The sequence below is a fragment of the Capsella rubella genome, unplaced genomic scaffold, assembly GCF_000375325.1.
Source record: "Capsella rubella cultivar Monte Gargano unplaced genomic scaffold, Caprub1_0 scaffold_4, whole genome shotgun sequence".
NCBI lineage: Eukaryota > Viridiplantae > Streptophyta > Magnoliopsida > Brassicales > Brassicaceae > Capsella > Capsella rubella.
This window is the reverse complement of record NW_006238920.1, coordinates 9,594,492-9,617,468: the sequence shown is the minus strand read 5'-3', so window position 1 is coordinate 9,617,468 and position 22,977 is coordinate 9,594,492. Positions and strand designations below refer to the sequence as shown.

The 22,977-nt window shown below is 38.2% G+C and overlaps 5 protein-coding genes across 7 annotated transcripts; 3 read left to right on the top strand and 2 right to left on the bottom strand.

The window, feature by feature from the left end:
- Positions 1–5,729: 5,729 nt before the first annotated feature.
- On the bottom strand, positions 5,730–6,386 carry LOC17887634 (CLAVATA3/ESR (CLE)-related protein 42). The gene has a single exon (XM_006296170.2). It carries the CDS (start codon positions 6,180–6,182, stop codon positions 5,913–5,915), a length of 270 nt encoding a protein of 89 aa, XP_006296232.1. The 5' UTR covers positions 6,183–6,386; the 3' UTR covers positions 5,730–5,912.
- Positions 6,387–9,556: 3,170 nt separating this feature from the next.
- On the top strand, positions 9,557–13,060 carry LOC17888380. The gene is made up of 6 exons (XM_023784448.1): positions 9,557–10,767; positions 10,882–10,997; positions 11,359–11,928; positions 12,000–12,300; positions 12,383–12,573; positions 12,705–13,060. The coding sequence occupies exons 1-6, from the start codon at positions 10,036–10,038 to the stop codon at positions 12,826–12,828; spliced, it is 2,034 nt and encodes a 677-aa protein (XP_023640216.1). The 5' UTR covers positions 9,557–10,035; the 3' UTR covers positions 12,829–13,060.
- Positions 13,061–13,204: 144 nt separating this feature from the next.
- On the bottom strand, positions 13,205–14,331 carry LOC17889877. Its single transcript, XM_006296397.2, has one exon. The coding sequence runs from the start codon at positions 14,306–14,308 to the stop codon at positions 13,436–13,438; it is 873 nt and encodes a 290-aa protein (XP_006296459.1). The 5' UTR covers positions 14,309–14,331; the 3' UTR covers positions 13,205–13,435.
- Positions 14,332–15,408: 1,077 nt separating this feature from the next.
- LOC17887993 (transcription factor GTE1) lies at positions 15,409–17,960 on the top strand. Its single transcript, XM_023784173.1, has 9 exons — positions 15,409–15,519; positions 15,862–15,993; positions 16,067–16,279; positions 16,429–16,506; positions 16,635–16,850; positions 16,930–17,028; positions 17,137–17,195; positions 17,277–17,427; positions 17,514–17,960. Exons 1-9 carry the CDS (start codon positions 15,502–15,504, stop codon positions 17,703–17,705), a joined length of 1,158 nt encoding a protein of 385 aa, XP_023639941.1. The 5' UTR covers positions 15,409–15,501; the 3' UTR covers positions 17,706–17,960.
- A 1,033-nt stretch (positions 17,961–18,993) lies between these two features.
- On the top strand, positions 18,994–22,407 carry LOC17889928 (CTP synthase). 3 transcript variants are annotated; one of them, XM_023784526.1, is made up of 18 exons: positions 18,994–19,059; positions 19,166–19,283; positions 19,372–19,451; positions 19,544–19,630; positions 19,714–19,764; positions 19,844–19,961; positions 20,046–20,167; positions 20,246–20,329; positions 20,408–20,458; positions 20,555–20,617; positions 20,709–20,819; positions 20,899–20,961; positions 21,030–21,119; positions 21,204–21,242; positions 21,316–21,629; positions 21,704–21,752; positions 21,830–22,004; positions 22,103–22,407. In XM_023784526.1, exons 1-18 carry the CDS (start codon positions 19,057–19,059, stop codon positions 22,222–22,224), a joined length of 1,740 nt encoding a protein of 579 aa, XP_023640294.1. In that variant the 5' UTR covers positions 18,994–19,056; the 3' UTR covers positions 22,225–22,407. The 3 variants fall into 3 exon arrangements, with proteins under 3 accessions (XP_023640294.1, XP_023640293.1, XP_006296377.1); XM_023784525.1 differs by having other exon boundaries at positions 18,995–19,059; positions 20,703–20,819; XM_006296315.2 differs by lacking the exon at positions 18,994–19,059 and having other exon boundaries at positions 19,078–19,283; positions 20,703–20,819.
- Positions 22,408–22,977: the final 570 nt, after the last annotated feature.

Below are 22,977 nucleotides of genomic sequence, written 5' to 3'. Positions count from 1 at the left end.
GATGTTCAGGGTAATTCAGTTCGTGTAGCTGTGGAGTACCCGCGTCCGCCTCCAAAATGTTTGAACTGTGGCAGGTATGGTCATCTGCTTAGTCGATGCCCAAAGCCTCTTATGAAAAAGCTTCCCTTCTCGAAAGATATTCCTTCTGGTTCTAAGCTTGTTACTCATCCGACTATTTCTCTAGCTGAGTCTGCTGGAGGAAGTAGTGCGATGGAGTCTGAACCCCAAGTGAATCCTCCCAAGCCAAAAAGAAGAAGATCCAGGTCCAAAAAGCGATCAACTAGTACTCCTCCTTTGGTTTATTCCCGGTTGGTGAAGGGAAAAGACAAAGTTTCGCCTGAAGGGGATTTGAGTGCTCCTTCATCCAGGGCTGAGTGGGTCGTTAAACATTCTTCTTGTCCTCCTAAGGAAGAATCTGTTGTTTCTGTGGTTTCTATTCCTCCAGTCCCAATTCAGGTGGTGTCACCATCCAAGATTCAGTCCAGCTCTCCCCCTGTGCTTACTCCTTTGGCTCCTTCCCAAGTAATGTTGGATAAAGAGATCCTGGTCAGCTCTTCCGAGAGCCTATCTGTCTCAGGCTTTTCTCCTCCTCCTTGTTGGGATTCTATGACCAGGAAGGTCAGGAAAAAACATTTAAAGATTTGGCACAACAAAGTGCGATCCGGCTGTATTCCAGCTACCTCCTCGCTTAGGGATCCCTCCCTGGGTGATCTAAAATCTACCTGATCCAAGGGTCCGCATCACTTTTTGTGTAACTTTTTGTGTCTGTATGGCGACATTTTGCTGGAATGTTAGGGGTCATAACAGTCCTTCTCGTCAGCGGGTAGTTAGAAGCTGGATTGCTTCAAATAAGCTTTTGGTTGGTAGCCTTTTGGAAACCCGGGTTGCAGAGTCTAATGCTGCGGCTGTTTTATCTTCAACTTTGCCTGGCTGGCGTTTAGACCATAATTACTGCTCTTCTGATCTGGGTCGTATCTGGCTGGTCTGGGATCCTTCAGTTTCAGTACTGATTTTCAAAAGAACGGATCAATACATCATGTGTGTTATCAAACTCCCCAGCGTTGCAGTCTCCTTTGCTGCTGTTTTTGTGTATGGTCGCAATACCGAGTTGGAAAGAAGAGGTCTTTGGGATGATATTTCTACAATGGCTGCTTCCTCTCCTCTCAATGAAACTCCCTGGCTTCTGGTGGGAGATTTTAATCAGATTGTAGAAGCCAATGATCATTATTCTGTTGTGCAGGCTGCTCTCCCTATTAGAGGTATGGAAGACTTCCAAAACTGCCTTAGGGACAATGATCTTGTGGACATTCCTAGTCGGGGAGTTTTCTTCACTTGGTCTAATCATCAGCAGGGTAATCCCATCTTACGAAAGTTGGATCGTGCCTTGGCTAACGAGAAGTGGTTATCTACCTTCCCGAGTGCTATTGCTAACTTTGAGCCGCCAGGGGATTCTGACCATGCTCCTTGCATTGTCCATCTGATAAATCAGCCCCAGGCCTCAAGAAAGTCGTTTAAATACTTCTCCTTCTTATCCTCCCACCCCAGCTTCTTTGATAGAATTACTGCTGCTTGGGAGGAAGATATTGATGTTGGTTCTGCTATGTTCACTCTTGGAGAACGTTTAAAAGCGGCCAAGAGAGCGTGTAAGTCTCTCAACAGAGAAGGTTTTGGGAATCTTCAACAGAAGACTAGCAATGCTCTCTCCTCTCTTGAGGACATCCAGCTTCGCCTTCTTTCCAATCCCACTGACTCCTTATTCAGGGAAGAACATATGGCTAGGAAGAAATGGGACTTCTTCGCTATTGCCTTGGAATCTTTTTATCGTCAGAAATCCAGAATCCGATGGCTTAAGGATGGGGATGCTAACACTCGTTTCTTTCACCGGGCTGTTTTGTCCAACCATGCTAAGAATCTCATCACGTACCTCAGAGTTGAGAATGGTACGCGTGTGAATAATGTGGACCAGATCAAGCAGTTAATTGTGTCCTTCTACTCTAATCTTTTGGGGGCTGAGGATGATTATATTACTCCTTTTGATGTGAATAAAATCAAAGCGTTACACCCTTTCAGGTGTGATTCCCTTCTAGCGGCTCAGCTCACTGCCATTCCTTCTGAGGAAGAGATTACTCTTTGTCTGTTTAACATGCCCAAGAATAAGGCTCTTGGTCCCGATGGTTTTCCGGCTGAGTTTTATTGGGAATCTTGGCCAGTCATCAAAAAGAGCTTTCTCGCTGCAGTCACAGAATTCTTCAGAACCGGTCATCTCCTAAAAAAGTTTAATACTACGGCAATCACCTTGATCCCTAAGGTAGTGGGAGCTGATCTTCTCTCTCAATTTCGCCCGGTGGCCTGTTGTAATACCATCTATAAGGTCATTACTCGGCTAATTTCTAAACGCCTCAAGCTCTTTATTAATAATGCAGTCCAGGGTAATCAGGTTGGATTTATTAAGGGAAGACTCCTTTGCGAGAATGTCCTCCTAGCGTCTGAGTTGGTGGAAAACTTTCACTTGGAAGGTGATTGTACCCGTGGCTGCCTGCAGATTGATTTGACCAAGGCTTATGATAATGTCAGTTGGGAATTTCTTATCAATATTCTGATTGCTCTCGACATGCCGCCTACCTTCATTAGCTGGATTCGCGTTTGCATCTCTACCCCCTCTTATAGTATTGCCTTCAATGGCGAGTTAATTGGTTTCTTCCAAGGTAAGAAAGGCATCCGTCAAGGGGATCCAATGTCTTCCCATCTCTTTGTTTTGGTTATGGATATTCTTGCTAAATCGCTTGACCTTGGTGCTATTGAGGGATCCTTCCAATCCCATCCTCGTTGTTTGGCTCCCTTAGTTACACATCTGAGTTTTGCTGATGATGTGTTAATTTTCTGTGATGGATCTGAAGCTTCTATTGCTGGTATTCTTGAGATTTTGGATATCTTTAAGCAGGGTTCAGGATTGGGCATTAATAGAGCTAAGACTGCCCTGCTGCTTGATGGAGGCAATTTTGAGAGGGGAAGATCTCTTGCTTCTCAGTTTGGTGTCTCTCATGGTGCTTTTCCTGTTAGATACCTTGGGGTTCCTTTAACGGCTCACAAGATGACCAAGCATGACTACCAACCGCTAATTGATAAAATCAACAATCGTTTTACCTCTTGGACTGCAAGGCATTTGTCCTTTGCTGGTAGGCTGCAGTTGTTAAAGTCGGTTATCTATTCTACCATCAACTTCTGGACTTCTGTGTTTATTCTTCCAAATCAATGCCTTCTCAAGCTGGAACAAATGTGTAATGCCTTCCTGTGGAAGGGCGCTCCGGATTCGGCTAGAGGCGCTAAGATAGCTTGGGATGTGGTATGCTCTTCGAAAGAGAGTGGAGGTCTCAGGCTGAGACGCTTGTCGGATTGGAATAAGGTGATGGCTCTTAAACTCATTTGGTTGCTCTTTTCTGCCGCAGGTTCTCTATGGGTTTCCTGGGTCAGGCTTCACTTGATTGGCCATAGGAATTTTTGGGATCTAAATCCGGCTACTTCTGGGAGTTGGATTTGGAAGAAACTTTGTAAGTTAAGGGCCCTTGCTAGACCCTTTATTGTTTGTGAGGTAGGCTCCGGAGTTACTGCTAGTTTTTGGATGGATAACTGGACTGGTCTCGGGCCGTTAATTGAGGTGACTGGTCCAAGCGGACCCCAGGTGGTGGGTCTGCCTATCCATGCTGTCGTCCGGGATGGTATCCGTGGTTCTGATTGGTGGATTTCGTCCAGCAGAAGTCGGAATCCTATTATCTCCTTGCTGAAATCTGTGATGCCAAATGCGGAGAACATGATTGATTGCCAGCATGATGATATCTACCTTTGGAAAGTTGATAATCATGCCCCCTCAAACATGTTCTCTTCTGCAAAAACTTGGAATGCATTGCATCCTCCTCTCTCCTCTGTCACTTGGCATAAGTCAGTTTGGTTTAAGAATCATGTTCCCAAGCATGCTTTTATCAGCTGGATTGCCTCTTGGAACCGCTTACACACTAGGGACAGGTTGCGTGGTTGGGGTCTTAATATCCCTTCCATTTGTGTCTTATGCAACAATGTTGATGAAACCCGCGATCACTTGTTCTTCCAATGTGAGTTCAGTTCCAGTGTGTGGCGTCACTTCATGGACCGGGCATCTCTTCACCCTCCGGTTCCTTTTATGGATTGTCTTATGTGGTTAACCTCGTCGCAGCCCAGAAGACATCTATCCTTCATTACCAAGCTCCTCTTCCAAGCTTCTCTTTACCTGGTGTGGAGAGAACGAAACTTTAGGATTCACTCTCGGGGTTCTCGGACTGCGGGGAACCTCATCAAGGAGATCCAGTTGATAGTCAGAGCCCGTCTTGATCCTCTTTCAAGGGACCTTTCTCGCATTCGACATGGCATTACTCTCATGGGTACTTGGTTTTCCTTGTTTCAGCCTCGGTAATGATCGTTGCGTTTTGCTGGATTTTTTGTGTGTTGCAGGTGCGCTCCTGGTTCTTGGTGGCTTCTTCGTTTTTTGTCACCCCCTTGGTTGTGTCCTTTTTCCTTTCCTGTTTTTTAGGCCTGCGTGCCGTGTTGGGTTTGTTGGGAACCTTGTATATGGGCATGCATGCCTTTAGTTGGGCTTTTCTTAGCCTTGTATGTTAAGGGTGTGCGCCGTCTAGTTGGGCTGGTTTTCGTATTTCTTTTTGGGCCTATGCGGTAGGCGTCCGGTCCAGTGTAAGGTGTATGCCCTTTTGGAATATATTGAAAAAAAAAAAAAATGCGACACACTCTACTATACTATACTGGAAGCTGACTTTACAATCCCTTATAACTACTATGCCTCGTTGCCTATAAACTTCAAATTAAGTGTGGGATTTAATTAGCTCTTATTAACAAGTTTATATGCGCTTGCTAATTTCTGCTCTTCTTTTACTTTTCAATTAGCTCTCATCGATATCGTCGTGTTCTAACCTAATTTCGAATTTGTAAGTGTATATGTACGTGTATCTAGCTCGTCAATTAGATCTCTACTGAAACAACATAAAATTTCTCGTCAATTTTTTTTCATTTTGCTCTACTTTGAAAAATGAAATTCTTGAAAATACATAACTTCAATATGGCTAGCTCGCTCTAGGAAATTCATTTTATTATATAGCTTATTATTTATATAATTTCATATATATATATTCGTGTTTATAGAAGTAGAATGGCTAGAATATAAGAGCAACGACAGACATGAACATTATATCGAAGTTATGTATTTTCAGATCGCCACATTTGCGTGGTAGATTGGGGATTCTTCAGGAATATAATGACAAAATTACATACTCTTTTTTTTTTTGGGTCTGAAATATCACGATTTCAGACCCAAAATAAACACGTTTGCGGTCGTACGTTAGGCGTATATATTATGCGTATATACGTTAGGTATTGATTAAGTCGTTGCTCTAAGATAAACAGAAAAAAATAGTAATGTAATTGTTTGCTCAAAAAAAAAAATAGTAATGTAATTAATTGTTCTATTCACGTAAACTTTTTTAATTCTCAGTCAAATCATCTCTGTTTAATTATATTGGCACCGTGTTTTATAGTAATAGTACAATACAATGTAGCGTATCATTAGTTCTACTTCTAAAATTGATCAAACAATTTTTTGGGGAAAAAGAATACTCGAAGAACTTAATTTGTAAGAAAAAAATTGTATAATTATTTTTTCACTAACTCCCAATAAAAATATACCTGCCAAAATGGAAGTCTCAAACTTTGAATAACCAAACAACATAATAGTCGTTTTTTTTTGTACGTGTAACCTCAGAAGCAAAGAGATATACACTTTTTTTTTTTTGCTAAACAGAAGAGATATACACTAGGGAATACTAGCTAGGCAAAACATTCATACAACAAGCTCTATGTATTTAAATATATTTCTACCTATTAGAGATGGGATTCGGACCACTTGGGACTCCATGTTCACTGGCATCGAACATCTTCCCCTTCCGCCATGTCGTCATCGGCCGGCGTACTCTAAACTTCTCTCTTTTTCTTCCTTCCGGCGAAGTCACCGCCACATAACCGACGTGTGGAACGTTGGAGCCAACCCGGTGAGTTTGATCATCGATGGTTCTTTGATGGGTTTGCAGGATTAGAGAAAGGAAAAAGAAGAGGACAAGTGAAATGATGATGTGAGGAGATCTCATCACATGTTATATATATACCAATATAAGATAAAAAGCTTATATATAACAACAACAACAACAACAACAACAACAACAAAAAGGTTGATGTCACTTGAGGTGTGTTATAAAGAATCAGGGAGCTCGTGATGAAATATCAAGAAATGAGTTTTGATATTTCTTCTGTAAACTTAGAGCTAATAGAGAGAGATAGAGAGAGTTTTGTGGATGCAGTTTTGTTTTCGTGTATTAATGCGTGGAAAAGTGTTAAGAGGTAAAGAAAGAAAACAAAAGAAAAAGCAAAGATGGTACGATTTACTTTGTCTCTGTGGTGTGAACTTTGAGGATTGATGGAGACTGACAAATCAAAGGGGTTCTATTTATATCTGACGCTATATAATTTATATAAGCCCTCAATATTACTACAATCTTACATTACTACTGTATTTTTTTAAAAAAAATTGCTCTAATAGTATATACCAGTGTTCTAAAAATCGGCCACGGCGGCCGCTTAGTCGCCGAAGAGACGTTTTATGGACATGGTCCGCCGCGATTTTGGTGTAGTCGGTAAAGAAAATCGGTCAAAACAGAAAACTATTTAAATTTTCATCTTTTTGTTACAAATTTAGAGATAAATGGTAGATTAGTGTTATTTTGGTTAAATTACATGAAGAAATGATGGAAAGTGTGAAAGAAATAGCAAAGAAACTGAGTTAAAAAAACACAGACGACCAGCGGCTACTAGGGTTTCGATGAAGAAGATGATTTGAAAATAAAATTACGATTTTGCCCTTCTTATTTTAATGGCCAAAAAAAAAAAAAATTGAATGCTTTGGGCGTCGAACCTAAGAATGCATAGTTTTATCAAGACAAAGGTACCACTAGACTATTGTAACATATAGTTATTGTACTAATATAAGTATTATATAACCTCTATATTAAGAAAACCATAAAATGTTATTAACGCCTAGTCGTCGATTAATCCCCGTCTAGACCGTGTAGTCGCTAGGCGCTACTTCACCGCCCAACGGGCGCCTTGCGCTTTTTATAACATTGGTATATACTATAGTTTTAGGTAAACTAAAGCTGCCGACGACAAATCTCATCAATTGATTTGGAGTTGTCGGAGACAAAACACAAGCCGACGAACATTGTTTTTCTTCATCTTATACTAAAAATTCTAGTTAACCCTAAAGAAAAGGAAAAGAGTGAAGAAAAGGATAAAGGGAAAAAACCAAAAAAAGAGACTAAATTACGGAAAATAATTAGCCACAAAAGACAAAGAGTCTCTTCCATGACAAGATTTAACGATGTCATGTTCTTATTTTGGGCATTTTTCATGTCACTAGTCAAAAGATTTTTTTTGGTCTTCCCGATTTTTATATATACTCTCCTAAATTAGGTAAAAAATAAAAACAATTACAAAAAGACAGAAGGAAAGAGTTTGAATATGTATAAACTAGAATAAATCCTTTGACAACTTGAAATGCTCACAGCTTATATCATGACTCTGCTTTAACTGCTTATAGTTTGGATACGAATCTAAAATTTTGAGTTGTCTTTTTTTTTTTTTTTTGTCATCAAATTTTGAGTTGTTTAGAACCAATACTTGTTCAGAATATTATAGATTACTGGGGGTAGAATAAAACTGTGTATTCTGTATTAAGTTACACAATTTTTTAACCAATTTAAAATCATATGTTAAACCTAAATTGTTTGACTATTGTGTTCTACCTTCTAACATTCAAGTTGTTGAATCAGATTTATTTTTAATTGGAGACTTTACTCGGTGTTATGCATTAACATGTATAGTTGATATATAGCTGAAGGTGGACCAGCATTTTTTTTTTTTTTTCCACTGAAACCCCCTCATGAACGTTAGTATCGTACGTACAACTCGTCCTCCTCTATCGTCCATTCAAACACTCATATGTACTTCAAAATACAGTGACCATATAGCTAAGAGTTATGATAGTCATAGATGTCTATATATTAGTATTGAAATGGTATCCGATCCTTTTGTTCACTAAAGAAGCTCTTGTGAAGTTTCTCGCTTATGAACAAGTTGAAACACACATCCCTAAACTATGTATAGGGCATATACCTTACTTACATAAATGCTTAAAAGCTATAGATTCCACAACAACAAAGAAACCTAGCTACATAACTCATCCAAGATTATTATTTTAGTCAGGCTTGTGATAATTATATATATATATTCTGACGCTTCTTCGAAAAAAGACTACAGTGATATTCTATATTCGATTATCGTCGGGCTATACTGATCTCTACAACATGTTACTAATTATCTCTCCAGCCACAAATCCACTTTCCGGAAAGGTCTGCCATAACCAGCAAACAGCATAAGAACGTCAACCATTTTTGCAATAATACACAATATAATGTCCCTCGTTAATTTTGTAAGAACAAATTTAACTCGATGTTTTGTTTAACTAAATTGGGTTGGTTTGACTCATCTCTCTCGTTTTAACCCATTACGTACTGAGAAACCCAAGAAGATTGTTGATCGCAACCATGTTTTACTGCACTTTAATGTCTCGTTCAAATAAACTCAACATAAATTTTTAGTTTTTATATAAGAAAATTAAAGACAGGCATGGTTGCTACAGTCGTGTCACGTTGTCTAACATGTGCGACTATATGTAGGATCTGAGACAAGTGCTAGAGTTATGGAGTAGATTATCATAACTCAAGGAGACGAAATTTTATATGTTTTAGAATAATTATGAATTTTTATCTATCACTTTGGTAGGTTTAGACTCTTCTAAAGTCATTTTAAACAGACTTACGGTCTCTTTCTACAATAAAAAACACTATACATCGTCGTCTACACTTGTGTTTAAATCACAACTTCTCTATATGTAATTATTTTGAAGTAAGGAGCAAAAAAAAGTTGAATAAAACAAACTAATTCCACCTAAAATAAAAAAGAGTTGGTCCAACTGTAATTCCAGTTTAATTGCTATCTTGTTGTACTATAACTTCTCATGCTCGAAACTAATATCTTTTTTATTATTTCCATTATCAAAACAATCCATAAATGAAAAAAACAGAGCAACCCCAATTTCAATGGTAGACGACACACACCAAACACACCAAAAAAAAAAACTTTAAAAGCTAATTAGAAAACTAAAATAAGTGTAAATGTCCCTACTTGCCAACGGCTGATTCACCCAACGGCTCCTTTGGAGTCTCCGCTTTTGGACCCTCTAGTCCTCCACGCCTTCATTTTCATTAATTAATCATCTCTAATTAGGAGTATTGACTACTAACCAATCAAAGTTAAATGATCTTTATTGACCCCCGCTTCATAAATTGATCTATTGCTACAACCTTTAGCAAAAACTCATTCTTTATCCTTCTTTAGTGAACATTTTCTGTAATAGAAGCTTCCTTGATACTCTCAACATACTTTCTCTTGGTCCGAATCTGTCTTCCCCTGTTTTTTACACTCTGTTTTCTTTCTTTTTCTCCGACACGTTTCCAAGTTTAGAGGATAGACTCAGAACAATTCTATGAATCACATTTTTTCTTTTACTTTTCGTCGCTACACCTAAATATAGCTACTCTAACAAAACATACTGTTTCACTTGAATTAACTGTTTCTTCATCGTTACGTTTCTAACACACACCACTCGTTGCTCTGTTTTTTTACCTGAAACAGCGAGATAATTTAGTGTCTTCAGTAATCAAAAACAAACTTTTTCATCTCTCTTTTCTTTTTCTCTTTCGAAATAGAAAGCTTTTTGATTTCTATCTCATTTCTTTGGCTCGATCTTTCTCTAAGATCCACATCAAAGATGGGTCTTTGTGTTTGTGATCGTTGACAAATTTGTCGTTTGGCTTTGAAAACAAAATGGCCTCGTTACGACCTAGCTTCGGATGTGTCCTTAGAGATCGCAACCAACGGCACAGCGATAATGACGTCGTTGTCAAGAAGAAAGCTCAAGTTAAAGCTGCACCTCCGCAGGCGATCTCCGATGAGAGTTCCCAGAACAGAGTCGATTCTTTGATCGGAAACAAGCGGAGAAAGAACAACAAAAGCCGTCTTGGATCGCCGGAGAAACCAAGTACGAGGAAATGGAACGACTTTTCCGACAGTCTTGGAGGAGCTTCGTCTCTTGTGCAGATATGGGAGGCGAGGCTGAACCGATCCAACGGTCGATCAACAGAGAGCAGCAGCTCAGAAGCGAGCGTTCAAGAAATCCACCTCCCGGATCCACCCATCGACGGCGAATCTGAATCGGAGAACGAATCGAATACTCCTGATCGGACGGTGGAGATTGAATCTAGGACTCTCATTTCTGTTTCTGATTTCAGTGAGAGCAAATGGGGCAGAGTCGGTGAAATGATCCGGAGGTTAAGCAACGAACAGAAGCTAACTGCCCGAGATAATGTCGGTGCCATCCACACGCCGGCGACGACGGAGAAAAGGAGTTTTCCGGTGGTTACTTGTTCGCCGCGGATCCGAGGTCGCCAAGCATTGTCAGATTTGCTTGTGCATCTCGAACGTGAACGCCACCGCGAATTGGAATCGCTTCTTGGACGCAACGCAGTTTCTAGGTTTTCTCAACGCGGTCGCCTCCAGGTACTTCATACTTGATACTTGCATCATTTATAGTACTACAAAACAGCTCACAAACTTCCTTACGGTTTCACCACTGTTATAATCGTTATCTCTCGAATTTTTCTGGTCGCACAGTCAATGTTGCGGCTAAGGAGTCTCAAACGCGGTCTAGCGATTCAAGATCGTCATCGTGGAAGCACAAAAGGCGATTTGAATCGCTTCCAACCTAGTTCTAAAATTCTTCATCTAAGGTATATATATGTGCATGCTCAAGAATTAACTTTTGTTTCCCCGTATTATAATTTGATGTCTGTGTTATCACATACGACACGGTTTTGGTTTTTATTGATCTTATCAAGTTTTTTTTCTTTTTCTTCTTTATTCGTTCCTATATAGGGATTAGTTAGGTTTATTTGTTATTATCTTTTTTTGATTTAGAATAACCTTGCCTATATATACGGTCCTTGAGTCTTACGTTTCTTATCGAACACCAGAAAAATTTCCTTCTCTTTTCTTATTAAACCTTGACTTCGAACTTACCTACGCTTATGTTAGCTCACAAGTTCATGAACTTATATTTTTCTCATCTCCTCAGTCTTTAAATTGCAACAGGGAAAAATTCCGGGAACATACATCATCAAACGCCGCCGCTGAAGCCGAACGAATAAAGGGTCAACAATCCACCGTAGAAACAGAGAGCATGCGGCCAAGAGAAATTAGTATTATCTCAGATACTCCTTCCACAAAGCGGTTAAGCCCTCAAAACCGCAACAAAGACGAAGGAATCTTGTGCAAGAAGGAAACTGAATCAAAGATGGGTTACCTTCAGCTGAAAGAAGCCATCGTAGCAGAAGTTTTGAAAAGAAATTCTGATAAATATAGCCCGATCAACTGCGTAACTCATCAAGAACCAGGGGAAGAGGAAGCGAACAAGGTTGAAAGCGCTAAGGAGGGAACTCAAGAGACACATTTACTTGCGAAACAAGAAACCTCGTTCCAAAACAGATGGGAAGAGCAAGAAGAGTATGAGGATGAGCAGTCTTATTACGGAGACATGAGCTATGACTGGTTTACGGATGTATCTCGGCCTCGGTCTTATTGGGAAGATCTGAGGAAATCTCGGTATTTGGAAGTGATGAATACTAGATCTGACAAAGACGATATATGCAGACTTCTCGAGAGGTAAACCAAATCAATAACCCTTCTTTATTACTTTTAAAAATATCCTAAAATCGGTTGTATGGTTCATACAGAAGAACAGTTTCTGGATTCCTCCAGAGCGGATTGCGAGAGAAGATCGATAAGCTCATAATGTCTCGTGTTCAGACACATCCAGCTCAGCGGGTGGAAAAAGCTTGTAGAGAAGAAGAGAAATGTGACGTTGGAGAAGAAGGCGAAGACAGAGATGACTCGAGCCAATTATCATTGCAGATATTTGCACCATCTCCGGCAGGATCATGGAGTTCTCAGGACACAGGAGTTACTTCAACACCAATTCACACCTACTCACAATCTTCAGCACCTTCCACACCTATGCACAATCTTAATTCCAATGTGAGCCTCTTATTTTTCTTGTTGAAATGTCGCTATCAGTTTTGACGAGATTGGCATTTACATTTCATTAAAACTGTTTCAGGAGATGGAGATTATAAGCGATTTGAGGTCACACATTTTACAGCTCCAACTAGATATGTCTGAGCTACGAGACTCTGTCAAAACGTGTTTGGACTTAAACGCCGGACTTCAAAAGTCAGTTCACCCTGAAAATCCCCTGAAACGCAAATGCTGCGTTTGTAACGAAACCCAAATTGAAACACTTCTTTACAGGTAAACCATTACTTAGCCTTTGGCGACTCTGAAAACGTTATTACAGATCAATTTTTTTATTTCAGACTGTTTAGTTTGGTCTCGTTACACGAATTTCAGTTTGATATTTCTATTATGTTTGGTTTGTGCAGATGCGGACACATGTGTACATGCATGAGATGCGCAAACGAACTACAACATAGTGGCGGTAAATGCCCGATTTGTCGTGCCAAGATTCTAGACGTTGTTCGCGTTTTCGTCGATTCAAGAGCCTAAAACTAATGAACTAAAACGGTTCAAACCGCTAACGACACTTCACTTTACCTATAACACGTTTTTCTTCTTCTAATTCCTCTGTTTTTGTTTTCACGTTTGACTGGAACGCGTTTGCGTTTTGGATCTGCGTCCAAGATTCATATCTATGTTTTTTATATGTGAATCACTAACTCAACCTGTTTTCCTTGACGTTGAAGGTTTCTTCTTGTAAATGTAATCTACGTATGCCTCCTTTCACTTTCCTACCATCAAGTTGGAACAGGATTTGTAGAATGTACGAGGTTTAGTATTTTACCGTTCATTTTATATTTTGTGTACGTACCAATCTAAAACCAATGAAGGAATTTTTTTTGGTACTTTTCACATTTTTAACAAGAAAAAACTGTGCAAAGACAGATGAAAACAAAGCAGAGCGTAAAAATCTGAACTTTGAAGGATAGAGCGTATTTTTCCAAGGCTCATAATGTCTTTCACCCATTTTGTTGGGTAGAGATGATCTAAATAGAAGATGAACATTATCTCTCCAGTGATATATACAGACCGATCATTCGTAGATACGAACATATATATTGTAATGTCATAGTGCTCTGTTTTTTCTTCTTGTGTTTCACGGGTTCTGTGCCGCTAAGAACGTATTGAAGTCATCTCTAGCTTTCAACAGTCTTGGCGTAATACATGATCGTGGCGAAGCCGGACAAGAATCCGATGTTGTGGTCGAGAATCTGACACGGCGTTGTGGTGATGTCTCTGCGGATCCCCCTAGCTGTCTTCCCGACAGAGAACTGCTTTTCTTTAGAACGCTTCTCAGAGCTAGACTCCCTGTTTCCTTGTCAAAGAAGAAACCCGAACTCACCGGTTCTTGCACATCTGCACCGCCACATTTTATCATCTCCACCGGAAGATCAAAATACAATCGGCCGTTTTCGCGGGCTAGAGCTGTCGTTGAAGCCCATGAGCCACACTCGAATTTCTCGAGCGAGGCGCTTAGAGAGACAGTGGAATTTGAGAATGATGTCGCTTTGATCATTTTCTTCTTTATAGAATCCTCGCTTTTTGGTGATCTCACAGGTTTTCTCCCAAACCCAGGTAGGGATAAACAGAAGGCATTGCACTTGAAATCTTCTTCTTCTTCTTGGTAGAAGTTTTTCTCGGGATACCTAGTTTTTCTTAGAGAAAGCATGGATTCTTGGTGGCTAAGCTTCTTGATGCGTGGTTTCATCATCGGCTCTGGAAGAACAGGAAGTGGCACGGCATTGTCTCTTGGCGGAGACATTGCCAGAGGTAAGACCATTCTGAAGCTTTCTTCGTTCACAGATGGGCGTGAGACCGTCATCGGGTTCTGCAAAGTCGCCTTCTTCACCAAGAAGTTAATGTTAGGGTTAGGGTTTTCTCCTGAGTATACATTGAAACCCTGCCACTCGTCGTTGCTCCATTTGTGCGCTAAACCATCTTCAAACACAATCAATGCTGGAGGAGACATAACAAACTCAGAAATCTAAGACAGTGTATACTAAATATGTTGGAAAAAAAAGGTTGAATGTTTTAAGGTAGGGTGAGAATTCTCCCAAAATATATATAGATGTGAAATGGGGAGTGAAAAAAGTGGAAAGCACGTCTATGGCGGCGTGGAGAAGTAGTGACGAACATGTTGGGATGTTAATACAGAGGCGGTCTGAAGAAGACGGAACAGGATAATATATTTGAATATACTAACTAAATCAGTGTCTCTACATGTTTTTGACCATAAGCTTCTTATCAGTGTTAGGTACGTGTGAATAATCAAAATGAATTGAGAATCTTGACAAACCTAATATAAAATGATTTGAGAATTAATAAAATAGAGATGTTTTCGTTGTTGGTCAATCAAAAAAATTGCTTTTCACCAAAAAAAAAAATCAAAAAAATTGCTAAAAGTATCTTTAAACTTAAGTGTTTTTAATTATAGTAAGATGAATGGCATGGCAAATGCCAAGAATATCCAAAAAGAAATGCATAAGAATGAGAGGAAAATGTTTTTTAAGGTATTAAAATTGAACTTTTATGTCTAGCTCTTTTGGTCATCATTTTGTTTGTGGAGGTGTACCATTTGCAACTTCCTTGTTAATATATATATTTTTTTCTCATAAGCAATTTAAACTGATGATTTAGGAAAATATTTTCATGATATTTCATACCTTTAAGAATGATTTAAAGTATGATTTAAGAAGCTTTTAGAATGATCATCTAGTTAAAGTAAACAGGATATTAATTTTGGATATGTGGTTTTTATATGACATTTCCGATGATTTAATTTTCCTTTTTTTGTTTTTTTTTTTCTCTCATCTTCTAGTTAAAGCATAAAAATGATATTAAATTTATAAATGAGTAAAATTTACATTCATTAATAGATTTACTATAATATAATTTTAAAAGTGGAAGATGCAACAACACTATATGGCAACATAATATAGGTGTCAGTTGGAAATTAAACCGCGTATTTAAATGGAGTGTATGTCTGGTTAATGGGCCGAACATAGAAGCCCGTATTGATAAAAAGAGTTTTTTTAGCCTATTCGTTCTAAACCCTAAACCGGAGCAAAGCGTTAGCTGACATCTCTTCCGTCTTCTTCTTTTAACTCCGACATGTCTTTCTGAATCCTTCGAAAACTTCTCGTGAGTCACTACTCTTCTCTAATGTCTGTACATGTAAAGGTACATAAGTTTCTTTTTACTTCCTGATTAAGTTGCAGCTTCGCTTTGTTTTGTTTCTTTGGATTCAATACCAAACTTTGTTTATGACATTTTGGCTTAGCTTTGAATCCGTCTGGATAATCTAGCTTTCCTGTTGAGAAATCACGTTCTTTTCAGCTTCTGGGTTACCATAAAGTCTCCAACTTTATTCAATTTGAACACTTTGAAGTAACTAGAATTGCTATACAGACTCAGTTATCAGTTTGAGTTACTGTAGAAAGATGCAATTCATAGGATAAGTTTGTTCTATTAAGGCATATGGTGCTGTGTTGAAGCTTTTTTATTTGTTCTGTCACCGTTTAGGAGGAACCTGTGCTTGTGTCAAACTGCGAGGTTGAGAATTCGGAGCTTGCCATTTTCAATGATGGAAATGGGGAAAGTGAGCTTGAGGATTTTGGGACATGCGTAGATGATATTACTGAAAGAGTTAGTCAGGTAAATCAATTGCTTTCACTTGACGCCAGGACTTTCTTAGTTTCGAATCCTTTACAGCTATATGTGATGGCAGCTTGAGCAAAAAGTTGTGGAGGTTGAACACTTTTACTCTAGCAAAGATGGAGCAGCTCAAACTAATACTTCTAAGAGTAACTCGGGAGGGAAAAAGATTGCTATTTCTCAACCAAATATCTCGAAATGTAACTCAGCTGGGAAAGATAAGATAAAGGCAAAACATGTTTCCAGCCCTGAACTTATGCGTCAATTTGCTACAATGTTTCGTCAGGCAAGCAAGAAAAGATATCCCTTTTTCTTCTTATGATACAAAGCTAGGATCTTGGATTACTTCGTTTAATGCTTCCTTAGCTTGCCAAAATTATACAGTTTGCTCAGTGTTTGCTGCATTTGAACCTTTCATCTTCTAATACCTCTTAGATTGCTCAAAATAAATGGGCATGGCCGTTTATGGAGCCTGTTGATGTTAAAGGACTTGGACTCCATGATTATTACAAGGTAAAGATACAAACTTTGCTATTTTACTTTGTGGGCCAAATTAAATGTATGGTAATCGAGTGTTTTCTGTAAATGTTGGAATGAGTGTTTTTGATAGATGTCGATAGCTTGTGTTCATCACTTAACAGGTTATAGAGAAGCCAATGGACTTGGGAACGATCAAAAAGAAAATGGATGGTTCGGAGTATAGCAATGTCCGGGAGATATATGCTGATGTTAGACTAGTTTTCAAGAATGCGATGAAATATAACGAAGCAAAAGAAGATGTCTATGTGATGGCTGAATCTCTGTTGCAGAAATTTGAGGAGAAATGGATTCAGATAATGCCTAAACTTGTAGAAGAGGTACACCAAAAACTGTTCAGTTTCCAAATTAACTATTTTTTGTAATAGCGTGTTAAAATAATTGTGTTGGTATGAACAGGAAAAGAAACAAGCTGAAGAAGAAGCTGAGGAGTATGCGAGTAAACAGCTTACTCTGGAGGCTGCACAAGCGGAAATGGCTAGGGATTTAAGCAATGAAGTAAGCAAATACAAAAATAATAAACCTTTTCTTAGTTGTTGCTCTGTTTCAGGCTATTGATTATAGTAGCTCCGGTTTTGATGAGTTTTTTTTTTCACAAATCTTTAGCTATATGAGATCGATCTGCAGCTGGAGAAACTCCGTGAATCAGTAGTTCATAGATGCAGGTTTTTAAACTCTTCTGTTACTCATTTTACTCTCTAATGAACTGTTCTTAATCGAATTTTCATTTGATTTGAAATGAACAGAAAACTGTCTACGCAAGAAAAGAAGGGACTTTCTGCAGCTCTAGGTCGACTCTCTCCTGAGGATCTGTCAAAAGCGTTAAAAATGGTTTCGGAGAGCAACCCGAGTTTCCCGGCTGGAGCACCAGAAGTTGAGCTTGACATCGATGTTCAGGTAACACACCAATATCGTTCTTATTTCTCTCTGGTCTTTGCAAAAGAATTTCAGGTTTTAACAGTTTCTTCTCTGTTTGTGAACAGACTGATGTTACCTTGTGGAGATTGAAGGTGTTTGTGCAAGAAGCGTTGAAAGCAGCTAACAAGAGTTCTGGAGGAACAAACGCTCAAACCAATAACAATACTGGAGAGATCAACAAGAACAATGCGAAAAGACGGAGAGAGATCTCTGATGCAATTAATAAAGCTTCAATTAAAAGAGCTAAGAAGGCCTGAATCTTTCCTCTGTGTTTTATCGAGCCCCCCTCAAGGAACAAAATGAGTTTGGTGAACACCACCAATCTAAATTAGAGACTTCGCAGTTCCATTGCGCATGTTGTGTTTCAAATGTTCAGCAGTGTAAAAAAGAATGAATGTGAAAAAAAAAATCTATGTGAGAAAAAAAAGATTTACGTGAGAAAAGAAAATCTAATGTACGAGATTTAAAATGTGACTCTTTGGTGGAGAATCCACAAAAGTAGTTTAAGGTAATTCACTATTTTGCGCGGAAAAAAAATAAATTTGTAATTTGACAGAATTGTGTTCTCTGAATCTTGGCTGGAAAATGCAATCTCACATATTTTGTGAAAAAATTTGATTGCGCAATTTCAGCGAGAAACGTGAAGTTGGCAAGAAAATTTGATTCCGCAATGTTGGTTCAATATTTTTTTTTGCGGAAAACTGTGATCGTTTAGTGAAAACATACATTAGTTTTGTGTGAAAACATGATTTTCAATTTTTGTTTCAAATCGATTCCGTCATTTTTACGCGCTAAAATCACATTTCTAATTTTGACGTCTGGACATTCTCATATTTTATGTTTTCACTTTTTACTAAAAGAAAATAATTTAGTCATTTTCTACATAAAATATGTATTATTGAAAATGAGTAGAGCAAAAAGAATGTCGTCTCACCCATTGACCAATTACTCATTTAACTCATAAACTCATTAAGACCCAAATAATGAAATTATTAGGATTATGGAATTAGCCCACGAGATTTGACCCATTTGATATTTCTATTACTATCGTAGTCTTTATATTTAACCCACACGTTTCGAAGTTTCCAATAACTTTCTATGTTGCTATCTTTAATTTCTGAATTTAAAGATGACAAAATTAATACTGCAATATTTGATAAAAGAAAGGCAATGCTTCTAAACACATGTCTTGTAGGCCATTTTCCTCAAATCCACCATCATTATATATGTTAGAGATTTCTCATAAAGGTCTAGTGCTATAGAATATATATGTTGTCAACCATCATAATGATACATATCTAATGGTTAATTGCAAATGACCATATAGGTTAAGAAAATCTTAGTTACCATAGAAAGTATTTATATACTTAGATAATATCAAACAAAGATATTTCTAAAATCTAAATAGTTTAGTTTTTAGTGTCTCAAAAATATTAAAAATTAATGAAATGTATGTATTTAAAAAGTATTAAATTTAAGTAAGTAAGGTGTAGGATTGTGATCTTCTATGGGGTTTAAAAGGTGGAAAGCCAAGGGAACTGCCCACTGATTCTCTTCTCTTATATATTGCTACCTCTCCTTCTCTCGAAGCCCACAAATATACCCTAAATGGTTTGCTTTTATTCCCGCTAATATTAAACTAACCTTAAAACAGGGATCCTCTCTGTTTCAAAGCTTCTCAGTTTTCTCATATCTACGTTTGGCTTCTCTCTCGAAGATGAAGTACGTGCTTGTAACTGGAGGTGTTGTGAGTGGATTAGGAAAAGCAATCACTGCAAGCAGTGTTGGTGTTCTTCTTCAGTCCTGTGGTCTTCGCGTTACTTGTATCAAAATTGGTATCTTTCTAATTTTATTGAGTTCAAAATGTATATAGTGTTTGCTTACGGAACAATCAATATAAAAGGCCATTTTTGCTATCTCTAGATCCTTATTTGAACTATGATGCTGGAACCATATCTCCTTATGAACATGGTGAAGTGTTTGTCTTGGACGATGGTAGTGAGGTAAAAACAAATAACAAAAACCAGACATAACTCTGTTCTTCCACCTTTTAGATTTAAAAGACTTACACTTCTTTGATGTATTTGGAAAATAGGTGGATCTTGATCTTGGAAACTACGAGAGGTTTCTAGATACCAAATTAACTCGAGATAACAACATCACTTACGGGAAGATTCAGCAGGTAACTACATAATGTTTATCTTTGTATTTATCTGCAACAAGTCGATAACTATAGTACTTTTGTTGTTGTTGTTGTTGTCACAGTATGTGATGGAGAAAGAGAGAAAAGGAGATTACTTAGGAGAGACTGTTCAGGTAGATGAAAGTTTCAACATTTCTGATTCGTCATTATGAGCTTTGAATTTTACGTTTTTGGCTGGTAATGGATTTTTAGATTGTTCCTCACATCACTGATACAATTCGAGAATGGGTGGAAAGAGTTGCAATGATTCCTGTAGATGGAAAAGAAGGTCCTCCTGATGTTTGCATCATTGAGTTAGGTGGAACTATAGGTAACATTTTAACACCGAGAATTTAGATTTTGTTTTGTTTGCTTCTTCTGTATATCTAACAGAGAAATTTGTTTGTGTTTGCAGGAGATAATGAATCCAGGCCTTTCACTGATGCACTTAGCCAATTATCATACAGTGTAGGGCCTGATAATTTCTGCCTGATCCATGTCACTCTCGTGCCTGTGCTCAGTGTTGTTGGTGAACAGGTAGTGTATATATATTTCCAGAACTGAAGTATATGATGTCTTTGAAAAACTTCATTTGTTTTTAATCTCTTATTTCAGAAAACAAAACCAACACAGCACAGCATTAGAGATCTACGAGGCTTGAGATTGACACCTAATATCATAGCTTGTCGGAGCACAAAGGTTTTTAACTTGTTCATCTTGCTGTCTATCTTCTTGTTATATTATACAAACTCTGTGTTTTTATTTTGTTGCTGATAGGTACTTGAAGAGAGTGTAAAAGCAAAGCTATCTCGACTTTGCTATCTTCCGGTATGAAGCATCTTGTTTTAGTTTTCCATGTTGTCTTGTATTTTTGTTTTACTCAAAACAAAATCTGGCTTAATAAGCTTCCACACTTGTTTTCAGATTCAGAATATCATCTCTCTCTATGATGTTCACAACATTTGGCACATTCCTTTGATGCTGAAGGTATGAGTTTTCAACTACCGCAATCATTTTGGAAGTTTTCACAAAACTCATTAGATGCAACACTTATCGCTGTCCCTTGAAATAGGATCAGAAGGCTCATGAAGCTATCTCAAAGGTCCTGAACCTTTCTCGTATAGCTAAAGAACCTTGCTTGGAAAAATGGGCTTCACTGGTCGAAATCAGCGATAATTTGAATGTACCGGTGGGTCTCAGCTGCCAAAGAATTATATAGTTTGTAGTCTCGATGTCTCTTTCTTGAAACTCAAGTAAATGTTTTGCAGGTGAGAATCGCTATTGTGGGGAAATATACAGATCTCTCAGATGCCTATCTCTCTGTCTTGAAGGTAAACTTATACATCACTTTCTCATGACACAATATTTGTTTGGTTTAATGACCCTGCTCATCTTTTAGGCCCTCTTCCATGCTTCTGTGGCTATCCGCAAAAAGCTTGTAGTTGATATGGTTCCATCATGTGATCTAGAAAAGACCACCAAGAAAAAGGTAAACAAGTGTCGTTAATTACATTCATGCTAATTTGTCTCTTCCTGAATACTCTGAAACAGAATTTGTGTCTCATTTGGGCAGGATTCACGTGCATACGAGGCTGCTTGGAGGTTATTAAAGGTTTGTTTTAAATTTGTTTTTGGCAATCTTTGAGAAGCCTGATGATTCAAAACATAGCATATTGCTTCTTCAGGACGCAGATGGAGTTCTTCTCCCTGGAGGGTTTGGTGATAGGGGAATAGAGGGGATGATTCTTGCAGCAAAATACGCCCGAGAAAACAATATCCCTTTCCTTGGTATCTGTCTTGGGATGCAGATCGCTGTCATCGAGTTTGCAAGATCACTTCTCTGCTTGCCTGGTGCAAATAGCACAGAGTTTGAACCTGAAACCAAACATCCATGTATCATATTCATGCCTGAGGGCTCCAAGACTCATATGGGAGGCACAATGCGATTAGGCTCGAGAAGAACTTATTTTCATGTCAAGGACAGCAAATCTGCAAGACTGTAAGAAACCATCTCTTTGATCCAAATCATTCTGCCAATGCCAGATTACTTATGTAAACTGCTTTTCTATACAGATATGGGAACAAAGAGTTTGTTGATGAGAGGCATCGCCATAGATACGAGGTATGGCTGTCTCAACACACATTTTAGTTTCTTAAAACTTGGAACATTTCTTGGTACCACTAACTAGTTTCTTGCAGGTGAATCCTGATATGGTTGCAAGCCTTGAGAAAGCAGGTCTCTCTTTCGCTGCAAAAGATGAAACTGGCGAGCGCATGGAGATAGTAGAAGTTCCAAGCCACCCTTTTTTCATCGGTGCTCAATTCCATCCCGAGTACAAATCGAGACCCGGGAAAGTATCTCCTTTGATCTTAGGTCAGAGTTCTTGTCAAAATTTCAAACAGAACCTCCAAACTTTTGTTTTAATAAAAATGTTCAACAATTTGAATCAAATTACAAATATTTGTATCCAGGACTAATAGCAGCATCCTGTGGTGAGCTAGAAGGAGTCCTGAATTCAGTTTCCAGTCACCAAGACAACCAAACTATAGTTCTTGGAAAAGAAGCAAGGGTTGGTCCAAAAAACTGGTTTTAGCCATGAAACCAACAATAAATCTCATAAGCATCTTGTCCAGTTTAAGACATAATAACAGCTAGTTCAGTGACCTCGTCATCACCATCGATCTGATTTTAGTCTCTTACAACCATAGAGAATTGGTTCAAGTCCCATCTTTATGGGCTGTCTTTTTCTTCTCTTTATCTTGGTATATATATATATATTTTTTTTTCTATGTTTAGCTGCAATAAGCTCAATTGTCAGATATCAGACCTCACATAAATATATTTTTTTTTGCTGAATTTTTTTTCATAAAAACATGTTAAATGAAGCTATTGGCCCTTGATGCATGTCAAATAAGTTCTTTGTTGATTAAGTTCTATATGTGAAGAAGCATCTTAAAAAAAAATAAAAAAAATTCCAGACACAAATTTGGTTTTTTTGATCAGGAGTAACGCAAAATGATCGGTCGTCTCTGATCATTGATTGACCCGCTTGCTTTTCACATTGACTATTTCATTACATCCATTTATCCAAATTTGATAAAACATTTAAAAACCATGAAGCTTAAACCATTTTCTGACTCCACAAGGTATACTGGTTGACTTTTATATCGAATAAACCGAGCATAATCTAACCAAACATTTGGAGAAATCAAACCGGCTAGCTAGACCTGAAATTTTCAAAGATTAGAAGTTTAATTAAACACGAATATGTGGATGATAATTTCTGTATACACACACCTGAACCAGAGTGAAAAATAAAATAAATCACGTATGTACTTCAGATTAG